Below are 21,148 nucleotides of genomic sequence, written 5' to 3' on the forward strand. Positions count from 1 at the left end.
GCTTCAAAAGAAAAATGAAACGAAAAGAAAAGAAAATTTTCATCCAAAGAAAAGAAAAATAGAAATAAAATAAAAAGTTAGAACTCCAAAAACATAATCAAATGAGTCAAAAGCTAAAACAAAAGGCTAAGGATGGAAACAAATTGTAGAAGGAAAGTAAGAATAAGGTTTTCTCTAGTTATATATTTTGAATACTCTATTATCTCAGACTTGTCTTTTTTATTATCCATTTTCTTCATTCTTTAAACCATCACCTCAGCCCCGTATCATCTAATAAAGACATCTAGCTCAATTAGGATTAATTTGGTGTGATAGTAAGTGGTAGATGTGTTTGATCGACCTCGGCTTCCTTGGGTTGTCATTGAGATTGTGAGAAAATATGTGCCCAGTACACACTAGAGTTAGCAAACTTGAGTGGAAAAATCAGAGTGTTATGTGTCTTAACACATTCCTTGTGAGAACCTACTTAGGCACGCTACCCAAAAGTTTCAGAAACGGACCGATTATTGCATTTCATAGCATAGTTCATTGTATAGTTGTGTATCTTAAGATGATTTGATTATTATGCATATATTAATTTAGGAGTTAGATTGATGATCCTTGTTTAAATGCTAGTGAGATGTATAGATATCTTAGATAAAATTAGGGGACAATTACTTTTATTTTTTAGTTGTTGTAGTATAAATAAAGTTTGTGAGTATTCTCTCTGGGAAACTCTCATGAGGCTATAACTCGTCCACTAGGGAATTCCTAGTGGTTTAAGGTATTATTGCATATGGTCAATGCAATCGCACTCTGCGAAATGAGATTAGTTAGGACCACATTTTTTGCCACTTATCTGTTTATATTTCTCATCTTTGCTTGAGGATAAGCAAAATGTTGTTTTCTAGTGGTGTGATAAGCACCTAAAAATGTAGTTTAAACCTTAATAGTATTACATTTAAGTCAATTATGTTTACAATAAATAAGAGTTAGTAATATTTACATATTTTTGTGTATTTCAGGTCTTGAAGCTGTTTATGTGCTTAAAGATGTCATTTTTCATGGAAAACAAGTCAAGATGATTGCAGAGAAAGTTCTCGGTTTAAAGCCCAAGAATCATGAAGAAAATCTTTTTTCAAGCCCAGTCAAAGTCAATTCGAGTAAAAAAAGAACATAAAAGTCAAAAGAATTTCAAATGGGCGTATCTTTGGACTCGGGCCTTGGAATTGGGTCTACTTTATATCAAAACGACTGACTCGGAATAAGCTTTCCAATGGACCTGGCCTTGTCCCAATCAGAGCTACAAAAGTAGAAGAAAAAAGTACTGAAGTAATTTCCAGCAGAATTAGCCCTTTTAGACTTAACCTAATGGACTTTGGGCTCACATTAGAGGCCCAAAGTCTCCATTTTTGGCCCATGCACAAAAATGTAACCCTAACCCTCTCCTATATAAAGAGGGTTAAGGCTAAATTTATTCTTCCCTTCCCCATTAGTTAATAATTAGTTTAGTGTAGTTGTAGTTTAGTTTAGGGTTAGAATTAGGTTAGCATTGTAGCCTCCATTAAAACCTTATCAAATAAAGCTTTAGTTCATTATATTCTATTCTTGTTTTATTATTTATGTTTTTAATTCACTGTTTTAGATTAATGAATCCAATGAAACAAGGCTAAATCTCCATGAGAGGGGGTTTATGAAGTCATGTGAGGATGATTAGTTATTAGTTGTTATTGTTTTCGCATTAGAATTTCAAGTCATTTTGTTGTGAGTTTCTAGAGATAAAACTCATAATAAGGGGTTAGATATTAGAAACCCCAACAAAGAGATTTGTGGGGCTGTTAAACTCTCTTGCTAGTCAAGTAATGACTATAGAGATGTATGTTGTTTGCTAGGGATCAAGAAAGGCAATTCGATAACTAACTAATAGTCAACCGAATTGTAGGGTGGCTTAAGTCTTCTCTAGTTATCTTTTTTAGCTTTAAATCTATTGTTTTCAATCTTATATTTACGGTCTTCATATTATAAATTGCTCTCTCATTAGTGATTAGTTTAATTAGATTAAATTCGTTACAATTACGTGCAAGAAAGAGTGGTTCGAACACGACTACTCCCATAATACAACTATTTTAGAGAGTATTATTATTGATTGATTAGAATAATTTTAGCATGTTAGAACTACTGTTTTCACATCTAATATATTTCTTTTGTCACTCACCTACATTCAAAAATTATTACACACATTTTAGATGCTTACACGTGAATCGAAATGTGGCTTCAAGCCCAATAATGTACAACGGTGTTACGGTCCTACTACAATTATTGAAACTAGTAATAAACCTACACTACTATTACAAAGATTAAGAACAATCAAATGTCCTTCCTCAAGCTTCCACTTCTTGTCCACCTTCCTATCTTTATAAACTTTTGATTAAACTAGAATGAAGTTTGGTAACTAAATATAAGCAATTAAGCACAACAAAACATCATAAATTGCATGCGCACAAACTAGTTAAAAGCTTAAATTTTTTCAATTTTGAACCACTACATTCAAAAAATCATAACTCCTTCAATTCTGAACGAAATTTCAAAAGAAACCCTAATTTAGAATGATATTTGAGTTGTGGCTTTTCAGAAAAATTGGGAAAATTATAACTCTACTGTAACCTGGTTAAATATCTATGCAAAGTCAGGTTGCATAGACCTTTCTCTGAAATCGACAGGTCTCACCAAAACAATTCTAGAAAATTCATTTCTCAATGGAATTAAAATCCAAAAGAAGTTTTAGAAAGAGAAAAGACTGAGGAATTCCTAGATTTTTACTACTGAATTAAATAAGCTGTGTAATAGACTCGAAACTATAAAACTTCTGTACAAACTTTGTTCAACTAATTCATTGTTTCCCACTTCATTTCTTGATGAAACTTTTCATAAAAATATGTTTTGAAAAGCTAGCAAAGAGGAGAATACAAAAATACAAGCCTTCAATCCAAAATAAAACCCCAAATTTTCAAAAACTTTAATCAAAAACAGTACAAAGAGAATAGGTGGGAAAGAAAACAAATTAATGGGGGTGATTGAGATTTCCCCTCTTGGTTTGAACTTCCAAGTTGATTTAAAGAGGTAGTGGCACCATTTGATTCTTATCGATTTTAGTGGGGTTGGGTGTCTTTTACTTCAAAACAAGTTGGAAATATTTCAAACAAGGAGAGAGAAGACTATAAAACTTCTGTACAAACTTTGTTCAACTAATTCATTGTTTCCCACTTCATTTCTTGATGAAACTTTTCATAAAAATATGTTTTGAAAAGCTAGCAAAGAGGAGAATACAAAAATACAAGCCTTCAATCCAAAATAAAACCCCAAATTTTCAAAAACTTTAATCAAAAACAGTACAAAGAGAATAGGTGGGAAAGAAAACAAATTAAAGGGGGTGATTGAGATTTCCCCTCTTGGTTTGAACTTCCAAGTTGATTTAAAGAGGTAGCGGCACCATTTGATTCTTATCGATTTTAGTGGGGTTGGGTGTCTTTTACTTCAAAACAAGTTGGAAATATTTCAAACAAGGAGAGAGAAGACAATATAGTTTGGTTGGTGATTTTTTACATACTTCTACTATAAACTATGATTTAAACAACTAGAAAGCAAAGGAATTTGAAGAAATGTGGAAAAGAGAATGGCGAAGCAATATATCCACCTAGTGATTTTTGCTTGTGTTAAAATCAAGTTTTATTGATGAGTTTTCATCATCTTTTTATTAATTAAACTTACACATCTCTATTATAAGTCTTACATATCAATGCCAAGGTTCAAACTTTAATTTGATCCGTAGCAAACTTTACACAACTTTATGACAAGTGTAACTAGCAAGAGGAAATACTATAATTAATCCTTTAATTCATAATACTAATTCCTAGTTTAATTTTAGTATTTTGTACCTCTATATCAAAACTAAAATTAAACTTGCAACATTTTGAAATGAAAAACATGATAAAACAACAAATTTTCTTCACTTAGGTTTCATTATCACTCCACCAAGGGAGTGATTTATCCCTTAATCATTAGACTACTTAACATAAAAATAAATAAAGGAGAAAATGAAGGTCATACATAATGGTGATTAGCCATGGTGGCTAACCCCAAATTCTAACCCAAGATCTAAAACATAAGAATGGAATGTGAGTGGAGAATCTCAACATATCTTTTATATGTATGATGTTTACAAAAATACCCCTCACTACTTTACTTAATCATTAAGAAACCACTTGTGGGCTAAAACCCTAACAGTCTTGGGCTTTTGAGCTTTTCTTCTTGATTCACCTTTTTCCTTGAACTTTTTGACTTTTAATGGGCTCTTCTTAGATCAAGTTAAATGTGTTTTATTTCCTAGCAGCATAGTTTCACACTAAAATGCCGATTTTGCTGAAATTTTGCTAGTTAAGTATTGAAACCTGAACAAGCATGAAAACCATAATTACTTCACTTTATTAAACACATAATTGACCTAAATAAAATACTATTAAGGGGTTTATTACATAGTTTTGGGTGCTTATCAAGAAGCTTCCCAGGAGGCCACACATATTTGGACTACTCCCGCCCGAACACGCGTAACTGTGGAGTTCCCACGACATCCATAGGAAAACGTTCTTGAAAATGCATTGATGTTAGGATTTGGAGGATCAATTATTCATAGACAGGATATTTGGATAGTCGCCTAAGCAAAATGGGATCATGCCATGGCATAACCGTCACCCATACTCGGGTTAGGCGCATTTCCATCATACCCATCTTCGGGCCACGCCCAGGGGTATCACAATCTCATAACTTTAAGATTGAGCCATCCTCGGCTCTAATACCATTTTCTAATGATCCGCCTCATCCTATCACGCCGATATTGTCCCCACTTAGCCATTTTGGACTTCTAACAGTGTGAGGTTTTCAGACTCCGAACAGCAACTTCCCAGGAGGTCACCCATCCTTGAACTACTCCTGGTCGAGCATGCTTAACTGTGGAGTTCCCATGGAATCCAAATGGAAAAGGCCTCGACGTTAGAATTTAGAAGATCAATTACTCATAGTAAGGATCTTTGGACAGCCACCTAAGCGAAGTGGGATCACACAATGGTGCAACCGTCACCCATATTGGGGCTAGGCACCTTTACATCATACCCCACGCCCAGGGGTATTACAGGTATAGACCCTAATGAAGACAATTCGCAGATGTCTTGATTTATAATAATTGGTCTGAAGCAAAACATGCATGTGTTGAAGGAGCGTGCAGAAACATTTGATACGTGATTGTTAAGTTGCTTAGGAGGTTGCTTAGGAGCATGCAGAAACATCATAATCTGTTAAGTTGCTTAGGAGGTTGCAAAAACAAATGGATAACAATGTGATTATAGTTGGCTCCAACAAATTTGTGTTTAAGAGGTTTTGTTTTGCTATCCTTGAATTGTTGCAATTTTATTTTTAACTTAACGTGATTGACCTCTAAATCTTTTGAGTAATTTATTCATGAAGTAGCTCCATCTTGACACTTATGCATTGAGATATGAATATGCTTGGATATCAAATAAAATATATTATATTCTTGTTAAATAAAATAATAAAAATACTCAAACTTTTCTCCAACTTCTACCACCACTAACTCAAATTTGCAGCTTAAATCACAAATTTATTATGTTTCTCATTCTTCAAGTTTTATTTATGGTTTGTAGTAAGTTTAAAATTAAACCTCAGCTCATTGAAGTAATATTCAAATCAAACACCATTAGAAGTACAGGAAGAGTTTTTTAATTTATGGGTTTTGTTAGTCGAAGTGATGACGACTAAGGAAGAAGAAAATAATTGGTATTAAGGGTAGAGTTGGTATTATATAAATATATTAACATATATAGTGGTGAGGCTAAATTACGATGATTCAAACATTGGGGGGTTTACTCCAAGCTTGTTAGGGGTGTTTGACAAGTTTCCCTTTTGAAAAAGACTCCTAACTTAACTCATTAATGGTTTTCCTTTGCAAAAAGAGGTAGCCATATGCATCATTTGGTGCAATGTCTTGGTTCCATAATGTTAGTTACTCATGTGAAGACCTACCCCATGCTCCCTTTGAATTCTTATCACCAAAATACAAATTGCTGTTTACCCATATCCGGAAAACATTTGGGAGTGTTTGGATCCTATTTATTTATGGCAAAAAAGTTTTTATTAGTGAAAAAATATTTTGATGGAGGATTTCCCCTCTTGGTTTGAACTTCCAATTTGATTTAAAGAGGTAGTGGCACCATTTGATTCTTATCGATTTTAGTGGGGTTGGGTGTCTTTACTTCAAAACAAGTTGGAAATATTTCAAACAAGGAGAGAGAAGACAATATAGTTTGGTTGGTGATTTTTTACACTTTATGATTTTCTACTAGTTTAAACTATGATTTAAACAACTAGAAAGCAAAGGAATTTGAAGAAATGTGGAAAAGAGAATGCCTGTTAAAGCAATATATCCACCTAGTGATTTTTGCTTGTGTTAAAATCAAGTTTTATTGATGAGTTTTCATCATCTTTTTATTAATTAAACTTACACATCTCTATGATAAGTCTTACATATCAATGCCAAGGTTCAAACTTTAATTTGATTCGTAACAAACTTTACACAACTTTATGACAAGTTTAACTAGCAAGAGGAAATACTATAATAATCCTTTAATTCATAATACTAATTCCTACTTTAATTTTAGTATTTTGTACCTCTATATCAAAACTAAAATTAAACTTGCAACATTTTGAAATGAAAAACATGATAAAACAACAAATTTTCTTCACTTAGGCTTCATTATCACTCCACCAAGGGAGTGATTTATCCCTTGATCATTAGACTACTTAACATAACAAGAAATAAAGGAGAAAATGAAGGTCATACATAATGGTGACTAGCCATGGTGGCTAGCCCCAAATTCTAACCCAAGATCTAAAACATAAGGATGGAATGTGAGTGGAGAATCTCAACATATCTTTTATATGTATTATGTTTACAAAAATACCCCTCACTACTTTACTTAATCATTAAGAAACCACTTGTGGGCTAAAACCCTAACAGTCTTGGGCTTTTGAGCTTTTCTTCTTGATTCACCTTTTTCCTTAAACTTTTTGACTTTTAATGGGCTCTTCTTGGATCAAGTTAAATGTGTTTTATCTCCTAGCAGCATAGTTTTACACTAAAATGCCGATTTTGTTGAAATTTTACTAGTTAAGTATTGAAACTTGAAAAAGCATGAAAACCATAATTACTTCACTTTATTAAACACATAATTGACCTAAATAAAATACTATTAAGGGGTTTATTACATAGTTTTGGGTGCTTATCAAGAAGCTTCCTAGGAGGCCATACATCTTTGGACTACTCCCGCCCGAAAGCACGCGTAATTGTGGAGTTCCCACGACATCCATAGGCAAACGTTTTGGAAAATGCCTCGACGTTAGGATTTAGAGGATCAATTATTCATAGACAGGATATTTGGATAGTCGCCTAAGCGAAGTAGGATCATGTCATGGCATAACCGTCACCCATACTCGGGTTAGGTGCATTTCCATCATACCCATCTTCGGGCCACGCCCAGGGGTATCACAATCTCATAACTTTAAGATTGAGCCATCCTCGGCTCTAATACCATTTTGTAATGATCCGCCTCATCCTATCAAGCCGATACTTTCCCCACTTAGCCATTTTGAACTTCTAATAGTGTGAGGTTTTCAAACTCCGTACAGCAACTTCCCAAGAGGTCACCCATCCTTGAGCTACTCCTAGTCGAGCACGCTTAACTGCGGAGTTCCCATGAAATCCAAATGGAAAAGGCCTCGACGTTAGAATTTAGAAGATCAATTACTCATAGTAAGGATCTTTGGACAGCTGCCTAAGCGAAGTGGGATCACACAATGGTGCAACCGTCACCCATACTCGAGCTAGGCACCTTTACATCATACCCCACGCCCAGGGGTATCACAGGTATAGACCCTAATGAAGGCGATTCGCAAATGTCTTGATTTATAATAATTGGTCTGAAGCAAAACATGCATGTGTTGAAGGAGCGTGCAAAAACGTTTGATACGTGATTGTTAAGTTGCTTAGGAGGTTGCTTAGGAGCGTGCAGAAATATCATAATCTGTTAAGTTGCTTAGGAGGTTGCAGAAACAAATGGATAACAATGTGATTATAGTTGGCTCCAACAAATTTGTGTTTAAGAGGTTTTGTTTTGCTATCCTTGAATTGGTGCAATTTTATTTTTAACTTAACATGATTGACCTCTAAATCTTTTGAGTAATTTATTCATGAAGTAGCTCCATCTTGACACTTATGCATTGAGATATGAATACGCTTGGATATCAAATAAAATATATTATATTCTTGTTAAATAAAATAATAAAAATACTCAAACTTTTCTCCAACTTCTACCACCACTAACTCAAATTTGCAGCTTAAATCACAAATTTATTATGTTTCTCATTCTTCAGGTTTTATTTATGGTTTGTAGTAAGTTTAAAATTAAACCTCAACTCATTGAAGTAATATTCAAATCAAACACCATTAGAAGTACAAGAAGAGTTTTTTAATTTATGGGTTTTGTTAGTCGAAGTGATGACGACTAAGGAAGAAGAAAATAATTGGTATTAAGGGTAGAGTACGTTGGTATTATATAAATATATTAACATATATAGTGGTGAGGCTAAATTACGATGATTCAAACATTGGGAGGTTTACTCCAAGCTTGTTTGGGGGGGGGACGTTTGACAAGTTTCCCTTTTTAAAAAGACTCCTAACCTAACTCATTAATGGTTTTCCTTTGCAAAAAGAGGTAGCCATATGCATCATTTGGTGCAATGTCTTGGTTCCATAATGTTAGTTACTCATGCGAAGACCTACCCCATGCTCCCTTTGAATTCTTATCACCAAAATACGAATTGCTGTTTACCCATATCCGGAAAACATTTGGGGTTGTTTGGATCCTATTTATTTATTGCGAAAAAGTGTTTATTAGTGAAAAAATATTTTTTGGAAAAATAAATGCGTTTGGTCTCTATTTTTTTAAAAACAGTTTTTCATCCAAAAAACACTTATTTGTCCCAAAAGCTAGTTTTATGATAATTAGGTAAAACAAGTTAAAAAAAAACTATTTTTCTTTAAGGAAAACACTTTGGGCGCTGAAGGCAAATGAATTGCCCAGATGTTTTAGACTTTAGTACTTTATGCCGCGATATGCCAAAATATGTCGAGAAATATAGTGCGAAATATGGTTTGATAAAATAGCTTTTAAGAAAACTGTTTTTAGAATAAATATTTTTTCATAAAATTGCTTTTTAAGAAAAAAATGATTTTTTGAAAAAATGAGAACCAAACACCCACTTAGTCTTAATATTTACGGACACCTAGAGCCATTAATCAAATTTGATCGAAAGATGGAATCAGAGGAAATTATTCATAAAATACATAAGATAACTTACACTAGGTTGGACGCTAAACTCAATAGTCTAGAGTTGGAAGAATGAATTGATGTACTACTAGGACATATGGTGGATTATTTTTCAGAGCCAAAGTACGGGTGCAGATGCTTTGAAAGAGGCGAAGCTAGCATTATTTTTGGGACATTTTAAAATATATGAGATAGATATATTAAAAAGATTATCATTGAGTAACCATACCATTTTCAATGTTTTGTAACTTGGGAGTTTAGAAATAACACAACATCCCTTGAAGCGAAATTGTATTTGAGTACACATAATGCAGCTAAGTAGTGTTGGACTTACGTATCGACTTGCCAACCAGTCTTTTCTATTTTGCTTGGTCTTAATAAAATTAGACATTATAAATAATAAAAATGTATTTGAGCACAAAGACTTGATGTTTGGATTAAGGGACAGAGCATTTAGTGTGAAGGGCTCTATATATTTAAACCCACTCCCCCAATTAAAAGTTTCAATTTTACGAAAAAATTATTATAAGGTTATAGGTATTTAACTACAACTAACATATAGTACGTTTTGGTTTTGTATTTTAGGAAACAGGGAGAGGTTATAGGTATTTTACAACAATTGATAGCCCAAAACTTCACCTCACAACATTAGGTAAAATCATTATTGAAAGATAAGTTATTGTCTCCGTTCCTAGCAAATAAGCAAATTTCATAATCAAACCAACTCAAAATTCATTTTGATTGACATGGAATTTTCATAATCAAATTTTGTTCCATTTAAATTCCCGCGAAACACTTGAGAGAATTTTGAACTACCAACTCATATTATATCTCAATTAATCTGGATACCAAAAGTAATTTTGTATTACCATATTCATCATCTATAGAATATTATAAATAGACCCTTAATAAGCATTGTGGACATCACAACTCCAATCCAAGCATGAGTGGGAAGACAAGCATGAATGGGAAGACGGTGTCTGAAGTTCGAGAAACATTGATAAGCAAAGCTATAGGAATGGTTGAGGAGTTGGAGAAAGTTGAGGAGGAGAATCAGAGACTTAAGTTTGCAATTCTTGTGGATAAAATCTTAGTAGGTAGGGTCCGTATATATGATCTTAGTACACAAGATAAAAAAATTCTAAATGAAATGATCGATGAGAGGTTGAAGGAAATCAAAGCGGCAATCTCTCGATCTTAGGATAAAAGTTAAGTTATGAAACCTCATAACCAATAAATATCAATATTAAGTATTGTTGTGTCTTTGTTCTAGCACATGGAAAGGTCTGAAACATGTGTTAATTATTGATATGGGAATTTCGTAATGTTGGTACCAATTTATTTACTTTATGGCTTTGATTAGACTGTTATAAATTATTGATAGATTTTTGAAAATTTTGTGCTATTCCTACAGATTGCTACTTTGAGTAATATTTTCTTATAAAAGTTTTCAATGTTCTTTCAAGACATTGTTGAAAAAAAATTCAATTAGTTTTATCTTTACAGAAAATTGACCGATAATGGAGGAATCTCGGAAGAGTCAACTTTATCAACACCAATACGCTTCAAAATCAAAACATCGCAAAATTTTCACAAACTCATCTCTACACAGGACAGTTCTTATATCATCCCGACTCATTTGACAACCCGCTACACTAAACTTATGCCACAATCAGATATGGTCGAAAAAGGGATTCAACAAAGTGACCCTTTGCCCCACTCAACATCTCCCCCCCCCCCCCCCCCCCCGACCCATTTCCATCCACTAGCTCTTTGCATTAAAACAAAATGCAAGTTGAATTCATCTCCATGCATTGTAATTTGGATGACATGACTCTTATTGGTTGCAGAGAACAAGTAGCGATGGCCATATGTATTATTGCAGTATTTCATGTCCCCAACATGGAGTTAGATTGCTTTGAGGGCCTCATAGTGTTGACGATCATATATGTCCTTGTGGGTTCTGTGCAGATGCCTTTCAAAAAACTCTTAAACTGATAAACTCACTAACCCAGCTAAAAGACATGGAATATGAACTGACTCCGCTTCATGCATGTACGAGGTTATGATTTTTTTTTCTACTCTCCAAATTTGCTTACCAATGTTTTTAAAAGAAGTTGGTGTACATGTATGTAAGAACACATCTCGACTCTTTTAGGCATCTTGCACCACATTGTACATACTATCCATACTTTAAATATAGGCATGACCTTGTGTTGGAGTACTTTGTAATGTGATTTGGCGGACCTAGGATATGATACATGTGAAGAAAGAGGACAGATCATGTTGACTTTCGCACATAACCGAGTGAATAACTTGCTGAATATTAGTCAGCACTTCAACCAGCTGATCTGAGTTGGTCTAAAGGCGAAGCATGCATGTATGAACATTACAAGGTAGCTAGGGTCTACCAAATGGTGAGACTTAGCACACCACAGAGTCTTTGGTGTGGATATATAAAGCTAATATATTTCAACAATAATAACTATGGTGGTGAAGAAACATAAGGAGTGTACATGTATAGCTAGCCAACATGTACAACTTCAACCTATTCGTTTTCAACACCTTTGTCTTGTTGACACCATAAGCTTTTGGGCTCCTAAAGAGATTGCAGAAAGTGATGAATATATAATAAGGTGATGATCGACTAAAGATCTAATGTATCCTATCTCAAAGATAATGATTCATGTACTATTAAAAAATTACTCATTGTGCAAATGCGCAATTATATATATTTGTAGCGTGCTTATCTTATCCTTATTATTACTATAATCTTAAACAATCTAGAAAAATAGAAATAGACTTATATTGGAGCAATTAGTTACGAACAACTGAATTGATCACCATTCCATCAATTAAATTTCATATTTTTTCTTCCACCCAGACCACTTACAAAATTCAAACACAGATCAAAAAACAAAATTAAACTTTTATTAGATCGATGACAATCCACGTACTCCTAGTGGATGTGGGTATTGAATATTGATAGCGAGAATTTGATATATAAGCGGCATTATTAGAAACCATGTTGGCCAAATTGTGACAAACTTCAACTTCAATTCACCAGACATTAGATGGAACAATTAATAGTGTCGAAGCTTATGCCCAAATGGGTGTTTTGATCATGTCTAGTTATACAAATATAATGGACTCGCAACTATTATTCAGAGAATATAGGTGTGATATCCCGGATTGGGTTTGTGTTTAAGCTTCCTCTGAGAGAACTATATCTAGGATTTTGGTTATATTAGATCGACTAGCGTACCACCTCCAACAAGTCGATGTTGTCCCATTTATGCTAGCCAAAAGTCCAAGTTTAAAGCATGCCCATCATGGGTAAACTAATGTCCATGTCTTTTGAGAAAACTCAGGCCCACACCCATGGATGGGCAAGCTTTAGGTCTCGACCTTTGGTGGCATGGAGACAGTATCAACGTGTGAGAGGTGGCCTAGGAGTCGATCCATGTAAGAATAAGCACAAACCCAATCTAGGTATCACAATATGAGATAGACAACTCCATGCCACCATGCAGAGGTTGAAATCACTACTCTGTAATTGCCAAAAATGGATTATCATATCTCACTTCTTCAGGGAAGCAAACGAAGGTAATTATGGGTGTTAAAAATTATGCCCTTTAGTAATTTTAAAAAGAGGTCATTGAGGATGCGCCAAGGGTAGTACCAAACTACCAATTGTCATGTTTTTTTCAAACTATAAATGAACTTGAAGAAAATACAAACACCAACCTTATTAAAACAAAATTGTATTTGGGCAAAAAAGATTTGATATACTGATTAAGGCATTTGGACAAATAAGGCAAAACAAAATTCTGCGTACATAATATTAGGTTAAATCATCAATGAATAATAAATTGCCTGTTGCCAACTAGAAATTAGCCCTTGTTTATAGTCACAAAACTTCTAAATTTAATTTCCAAAATCTTACACGAGGAAATTTTGTAATTCAAATATGTTCTATATTAATTGACGAGGAACTTAACACTTACTACAATTTCAGACTACCAATATTACATGCTAACAAATTGCTCATTAATTAATTTAGAAACCAAAAATAATTTTCTATTGCCATATTAATTATTTCTAAGATTTATATATATACCCTTAAACATTGTATGAGTCAAGAGTCCAAGGATGAAAATAAAGAAAGTGGTTGTCGTGAAAGAGATGGTAAGAGAAGCTATAACCAAGCCTAAAGAGTACCAAGAGAAAGTCATGGATCGGAAGAGAAAGAAAGGTTCGATTAGATTGTTATATATTACAAGAAATGAGTTTTTGGCGACAAAACATAATGTCGCTAAATATTGCAAAAACGTCGCTAATTAGATTTCGCAACATTTTTTTGGAGCGTCACCAAATTGTTGGTAAAGATATAGTCAACAATTATATAGAGCGACAATTTACAACATCACTAAATATGACACCTTCACCGACGATAATAATTGTCGCCATTGCTTCAATTTCATAGTAAAAAGGTGGGTTTTTTTTTTTGGAACGTCTTCAAAATCGTTGATATTAAGATCTTATTAGCTTAGTAAAGTTTATGAAGGTCCATAATATTTGAAATAACTAATTAAACAATTTTTTTTATTTTCTTTTATGTTCTTAGTAAAAAAAACATATATATTATTAGTAAAGTATTAAAATTAAACAAATAGTAAAGTAATATAATTGAGATGAACAAAATAACTTAATATATGAGATCTGCAAAGTCATTGTTGAAAATCCAACTAACAATAAGGGTTAGTTAGTCCTAATGTAATACCCCTAGGCGTGGCCCGAGGAGGGGTATGATGGCAAGGCGCCTAGTCTAGGTATGGGTGATGGTTGCGCCATGGGGTGATCCGACTTTGATTAGGCGGTTGTCCAAAGATCCTGACTATGAGTAATTGATCTTCTAAATCCTAACGTCGATGCATTTTCCATATCATTTTGCCACAAATTCCGTAGGAACTCCGCAGTTAAGCTTGCTCAGGCGGGAGTAGTCCAAGAATGGGTGACCTCCTGGGAAGTTGTTGTTCGGAGTCCGAAAACCCCTCTCTGTTTGATGTCCACAGTGGTTAAGTGGGGACAATATCGACGTGGTAAGATAGGGCAGGTCATTACAAAATGGTATTAGAGCTGAGGACAACTCAATTTTAAGGTAGTAGGAGTGTGATACCCCTCAACGAGGCCTGATGATGGGTATGATGGTAAGGCACCCAGCCTGGGTATGGGTGACGGTTGCGCCATGGTATAATCAATGTTCACGATTCCGAACGAAACGTCGGAATTTCGGTGGATATTTCAGTTTTTTAAAAAAGCGAAATGGCATCGAAACGAATCACTCCAGAATGTTTCGCTGGTGGCATTTTTGGTAAATAAGTTATTATTCGACGGCAAATAACGAAAACTATCCGAATACTTCTCAAATTCGACAATACCGAACAGTTCACTCAAAAAAGTTTCTCTCTCCCAAAAAACTATTCACCGGAGTAATCGGAGCATGGATGATGTGGAGTTTTTCTAGTTTCCAAATTCTAAATCTAAAAGGTAAGAATCTATTTTTTTCCATTTAAATTTTAAAAAATTTAAATACTTTGAAAAATATACAAGTTCCTGAACATCATATCGATCTTAATTCTTAAGGCACCAACGATGCGTTCATCGAAGTAATCGACGGCTTGAGGAGATAACTGAAGGAAAATTGATCTCATGACATTAAGAGATCTTGTTAATTGGTTAAATAACTAGCGATAGTAACCTCCTTACCAAATTTCAGTTCGTAATAGTCTAGTCGTGTATGTGGATCACACACACACTATCATCATAGTATGAAGATCAATTTGCCGTTGTCATTACATACTACACTCCTTTGGTTCAGTCCCAAGCAATAACTGTGATGTGAATATGGTTTCTACTCCTACAGACGACTGCAGTCCTACATTTAACCCAAGAGTTCCTCCATCCTATCTAGAAAGTTTACTTGCTCAACTTAGAGGACAGGCTTCCTTCTTACAATTCCATTGTATCAAACCATTGCATTAAAAAATTTCAACATCAGCCTATCTGCAACAAGTTCGTAAAATGTACAAAGAAATGCATACTACTGCTTAATAACAACTTCGATACTATAAGTCTATAATCTTTTTAATCCACTAAATTATGTAATTTTAAGGATGGCATTAGATCGTTTTCTAAGTTGTGTGAAGACCACAAGACCACACAATGTAGAACAATTGCACGCTTGATTTTGAAAGATATGTATGAATCTGTGCAATGATTTAAACTGCCTTTTATGATGTTCAACACCCACAGATATTGTGTCTGTGGTGTGTGAATGCACATATAAATTTCAATGTACTTGGGCGTAACATGTGTGGATATTGTGGCTTAAAAGTGACTGGTTAAGCTTTACTACTAGCAGAACATTAATAATATTTCTATTAGCACCGTTGAATTAATCATCCTTAGCCTTTCACTGTGTCGACCATTTCGAAATTCATATATTGAACGGCTACAAGTTAGCATTCCTTGAAATTCATATATTGAACGACTTGTGACTCGATTCGATTCATTTTTGTTTCATTAGTTTATGTTTCTAGATCTAAAACTTGTGAGTTGTGACTTGTGAGTCAAACATATTGAGTATGAGAAAAGAAGATAGTGTGAGAAGTTAATACCATTTAAGAAGATAGTGTGAGAAAAGAATAATGTAATGGAGACAGAGGAACGGAAATGTTTTTTATATGCAAAAATTGGTGCAAGCTAGTCTTCTTACATTGGTTGATTACTTTATTTAATCTGTGTTTCTATCACATTTAAATGAGATTTCGGTATATTTTTCAATGGTTAAGAATATGTTTTCTCTTAACCAATGTGCCAACATGGTTTCTATCACATTTAAATGATGATTCTTGATATGTGGAAGGTTTTATCAATGTATATTTTTTTTCAAATATAATTTCTAGGTTTCTAGTAAGTAGGTTTGCATATTGTTCATAAACGCTTAATTTTGTGTAACCATTCATGTTTTATGCGTATGCATATATTATTTTATTTTGGATTTTATGAAAATATTGTGGAATGTGTTGTCTGCAGTGGGAACGTTGTAGAATATTTGTCGAAAATGGTAAGATCTAAGGATATAGGATGGGATCATTGTACAAGGGTAGCAGGTTCGAAAAATCACCTTGAGTGCAATTACTGCAAAAAAATCATTAAAGGAGGTGGCATCACTCGTCTTAAACAACATTTAGCGAGTGGATATGAAGATGTGGTAAAATGTGTTAAAGTACTTGGTGAAGCGATGGTCATAATGAGAGATTTTTTGTTAGGGAAGAAACAAGAGAAATATGATAAAAGAAGGGCTATGACAGAGATATAATGGAAACTATGTGCAATCCTACTACTGTTGATTCAGAAAGTGGGGATGATGTACAAGTCCGTTATACAAGAACTCAATCAAGAAGAGAACAATCTTCTTATCGTGGTTCTGGGCAAGACACTATGGCACATGGAAGAAAGTCTACATCCTCAGTTGATGGCACATTGTGTGACTTCTATCCTTCTCATAAGAGAACTTATCCTAGGGATGCTGATTTTGATGCCCTTAGACATCAAGATGCAAGGCAACCGTCTGTGAAACATATTATTAACAGGGGATTTGGTGATCAGTTTAAAGACTTGGTATCAAAGTTTGCTCTATGGGCAGGGATTGCCCCACATGTTGTGTGTAAAAATCCTTTCTACCAGCCTATGATAGATGAGGTAGCAAGGGCAGGAAATGGGGTGCAGGGTCCTTCTCTCCATTAGTTAATGCATAAATACTTGAAGAAAAATGTTGATGAATTGAAAGCTTACATTGATGGAAAGAAAAGGAAGTGGAAGCAATATGGAGTCACAGTTATGTGTGATGGTTGGACAGGGCCCACTAGAAAGAATATCATGAACTTTATGGTATATTGTGATGGGCAGACCGTCTTCCATGCCTCAAAGGAGGTGTCAGGGCATTGTAAAGACCATATTTTCATACTTGCACATATGAAGGAGGTGATTAATATGATAGGGAAAGAGCACGTTGTTCAAGTTGTTACAGACAATGGGAGAACCTACAAAAAAGCTGGAGAAGTGCTTATGGATAATCCTGGTAAATATGTTTAAATTATAATTGATATAAATTTTTGTTAATCTATTGCAATTGCTTATAAACACTTCTTTTGTGTTTTCAATTTCAGGTTACAATTTGTTTTGGACACCTTGCGCTGCGCATTGTATTGACTTAATCTTGAAGGAGTTTGGTAGAAAAACAACTGTGAAGAAAAATGTTGAGCGAGCTAGGGAGGTCACAACCTACATTTACAATCATCCTCAAGTTCTTGATTTGATGCGGGCTAAGTGTGGTGGAGAACTTGTGAGACCAGGGCCTACTAGATTTGCAAGCAATTACATTGCTTTGAAGTGCATGGTGGAAAAAATGAACAAGCTGAGAGAGATGTTTACATCACCTAATTGGTTGGCGCTTAAAGGAAGAAAACCATCAGTGATGGCACTTAAGGTTGAGGATACCATAGCTGATAAGTCATTTTGGAGAAAGATAAAGACACTTGTTAGAGTTTTTAAACCTTTGGTAAAGGTTTTGAGATTAGTGAATGGTGATGAAAAGCCTACCATGGGATATTTGCATGCTGCAAATCCTGCAATGGAGCAGATGAGATGTGAAGTGCAGAGGGCAACCAAATATCATGCTTGGATCTTGTGTATTATTGACCGGAGATGGGACAAACAATTGTCACATGTTTTGCACAAGGCTGGTAAGCAATTATAGGTTTTGAGTTCTTTATTTATAATGAATGAAAAATATATTTTGGAGTTTTCTATCTCATATTGAATGCGTATGTGTTTCTCAGCTTATTATCTAAATCCGAGCGAGCAATATAGTAATGATTTGGCAAACCAGGGGGATTTGATAGATGCTTTGCAAGTAGTGATTGCAAAGTTGGTTGCCGAACCTACAAAACAAGCAAAGTGCATGATTGAGGTAAAAAAGAAATGAAACATGCTACTTTATTACTTGCCTTTACTTTTAAATATTTAATATTTACAAGTGATATACAATTAAAGGCCTTTTTGGATGCAAATGGTTCCTTTGGTACACTAGCCGCTATGCATGGCAGGAGTTCAACTCAACCGGGTAAGCGTGTAGGTTTTAAATAAAAATTGTGGTGTTTAGCTTTGTATTAAAGCTTTACTAAAGTCATGTAAATGAATATATGCAGCTGATTGGTGGTTTTCATATGGGAAGGATGCACCTAATCTCAGGGAAGTAGCCATTCGAGTTTTCTCTCAAATGTGTTCGTCATCTGGGTGTGAGCAAAACTGGAGCACATTTGGGATGATCCATTCGAAGAAAAGAAACACCATGAATGATGAAACTCTGCATGACTTTGTTTATGTGCATTACAACTTGAGGTTGAAGATGAAACACTTGAAAAGAGTAAAGGAGCAAGATGACCCGATTGATCTACATCATTACTTTGTTGAGTCTGGAGCCGAGGACCCTTTGTTCGAGTGGATTAGAAATCCCCCTCCACTACCCGACTTAGATAGTGAGGACGGGTTACCTGACCCCCTCATTGCATAGATGTTAGGAGAGGATATAAGGAACCATGCGCCCCTACCAAATCGACATCACTTTGATTGGGAAGAAGAAGAACAGCCACCTAATGACACCATTGGAGATTATCATGATTACAATGATGATGAAGTATTTAATTCGATGGGGAACCAGATAATAATATCATTGGTGATTCAAGTGATGATAATGGTGGTGGTGGTGGTGGTGGTACTAGTGGTGGTGGTGGGCAGGGCGGTGATATAGACGTTGGTGGGGAGGGCGATGATGATGATGATGATGATGATGGATGTGATGATGGTGGTGATGATGGTGGTAGTGGCGGTGGTGGTGGTCTTGCTGAGGATGCATATTAATTGTATTGCCGATATGACAGGGATGTAGATTTTGACCCTTTCGATGGTGATGGTGAGAGGTGCATGGAAGGAACTAGATGAGTTTCTGGGAGTCGCCAGAGAACTAGGAGAGCACAACCCGGTGGAGCAAGTGATACTTCTTCTTATTATGGGAACTACTCGGGTGAGAGTAGTGCTGCCTCTTCCTATTATCGCTATCCTTCTGGGCAAGAGAGCGAGCCATATCATTCCCGTTCTGGTAAAGAGATCGAGTCGTATCATTTCCAACCACATCAGGAGATGGGCCACCAGTATGCAGTGTTTGAGGTATTTATAAAGTTTATTTCCAAGTTTGTTTACATTTCAAATCATTTATTTTTCTAATAAACCTATACTTGATTTTGATTTTTCTTAGGAGCCTTCGTCTACTAGTGAGTTGGGTTTTGTGAAGGTAGGAGAAATTTGGGCTCCGACTGCTATTGTTCAATACGATGGGTATCCCATCATTGGGTACCTACTTCAGATGGGCACCTACCTTAGTCAAAGTTCTTATAATCAATATGTGTATAATTATAACTGGGCGTTCATGAATACTATGAGTTGGGAGCAATATTGCACTCAATTCATTTATTCTCGATGAAAGCATAACTATGTATTATGAGATTTGTGTTAGTTTAAACTATGCTTCTAATTAGGCTTTTGAACTTAGACTTAGGTTTTGGAATTATGTTTCTAATTGATGTTGGGAGACATTTGGACTTGGACTTTTGAAGACATTTGGGTTGTAATAATTTTTCATATCTTAGACTTCTTTGTTATTTTGTAACTTTGTATTTTAGGTTACGTATGTTTGGATATATATGTTTGTTAGTATAGTAAATAGTTTAGTATTTAGTATTTTATATGAATTTATGACAGGTTTATAGCGTGTAACGTGAAATTTATAGGGTAGACTGTGTTAGAAGTTTTTGTGGCTATGCATATATGTATGATTGTATGTTTGTTAGTTTATGACGCGTATGAATTTATGACAGGTTTATAAAGTATAATGTGAAATTTACAAGGGAGACTATGTCGAAATTTTTTGAGCATTTTATTAACTTTGTGGTTATTTTGAGCCTTCAAATGTTGTAAACTAATTTTCAAACAATTTGGAGGTCGTTTGGGGAAAAAAATTGACCTAAGAGCATAAGAGTCTAAGACATGAAAAAAAATTGACTTGGTAATTTGTAATTTGTAATTTGTATTTTTAATTTTTATTTGTTGGTTAAAATTTAACCAACAAATTGATTTGCAATTTAATTAAAATTCCATTGAATATTTATTTGTTTAAAATTAATTGCTCATGTATTTTTATTTCATTTTCATTTTTATTTAATGTTTAAATGAACATAAAATGATAAAAGATGAATAAAAAATATTTTAATTCCGGCCATGTATAATTTTCCGGTGAAAATGAAGACCTTGCATATTTTGATACATCACCCGGAATTCCGATTTTTCGATTTGTCGGAATTCCGAGGATTTCGGAATCATGAACTATGGGATAATCCCACTTCACTTAGGCGACTCTCAAAAAATCTTGGATATGAGTAATTGATCCTCCAAATCGTAACGCCAAGGCTTTTTCCAAATCGTTTTGGCTACGGATTCCGTGGGAAGTTCACAATTAAGCGTGCTTTGGTGGGTATAGTCCAAGGATGGGTGACCTCTTGGGAAGCTGTTGTCCGGAGTATGGGTGTAAAACG

The 21,148-nt window shown here is 34.7% G+C and overlaps 1 protein-coding gene across 1 annotated transcript; it reads left to right on the plus strand.

The window, feature by feature from the left end:
* Positions 1-17,249: 17,249 nt before the first annotated feature.
* Positions 17,250-20,534, plus strand: LOC147505513 (uncharacterized). The gene is made up of 8 exons (XM_086605571.1): positions 17,250-17,580; positions 17,669-18,244; positions 18,341-18,471; positions 18,555-18,624; positions 18,710-18,799; positions 19,222-19,313; positions 19,816-19,910; positions 20,435-20,534. The coding sequence occupies exons 1-8, from the start codon at positions 17,250-17,252 to the stop codon at positions 20,532-20,534; spliced, it is 1,485 nt and encodes a 494-aa protein (XP_086461697.1).
* Positions 20,535-21,148: the final 614 nt, after the last annotated feature.

The sequence above is a fragment of the Coptis chinensis genome, chromosome 4 (genome assembly GCF_015680905.1).
Source record: "Coptis chinensis isolate HL-2020 chromosome 4, ASM1568090v1, whole genome shotgun sequence".
Lineage (NCBI taxonomy): Eukaryota > Viridiplantae > Streptophyta > Magnoliopsida > Ranunculales > Ranunculaceae > Coptis > Coptis chinensis.

Coding starts and splice junctions, on each gene's coding strand:
- LOC147505513 (XM_086605571.1), top strand. CDS start 17,250: ATGCATAAATACTTGAAGAAAAATGTTGATGAATTGAAAGCTTACATT. Junction 19,314..19,815: donor GGCAGGGCGGTGATATAGAC/GTTGGTGGGGAG, acceptor GATTTTTCTTAG/GAGCCTTCGTCTACTAGTGA. Junction 19,911..20,434: donor GATGGGTATCCCATCATTGG/GTACCTACTTCA, acceptor AATTTATGACAG/GTTTATAAAGTATAATGTGA.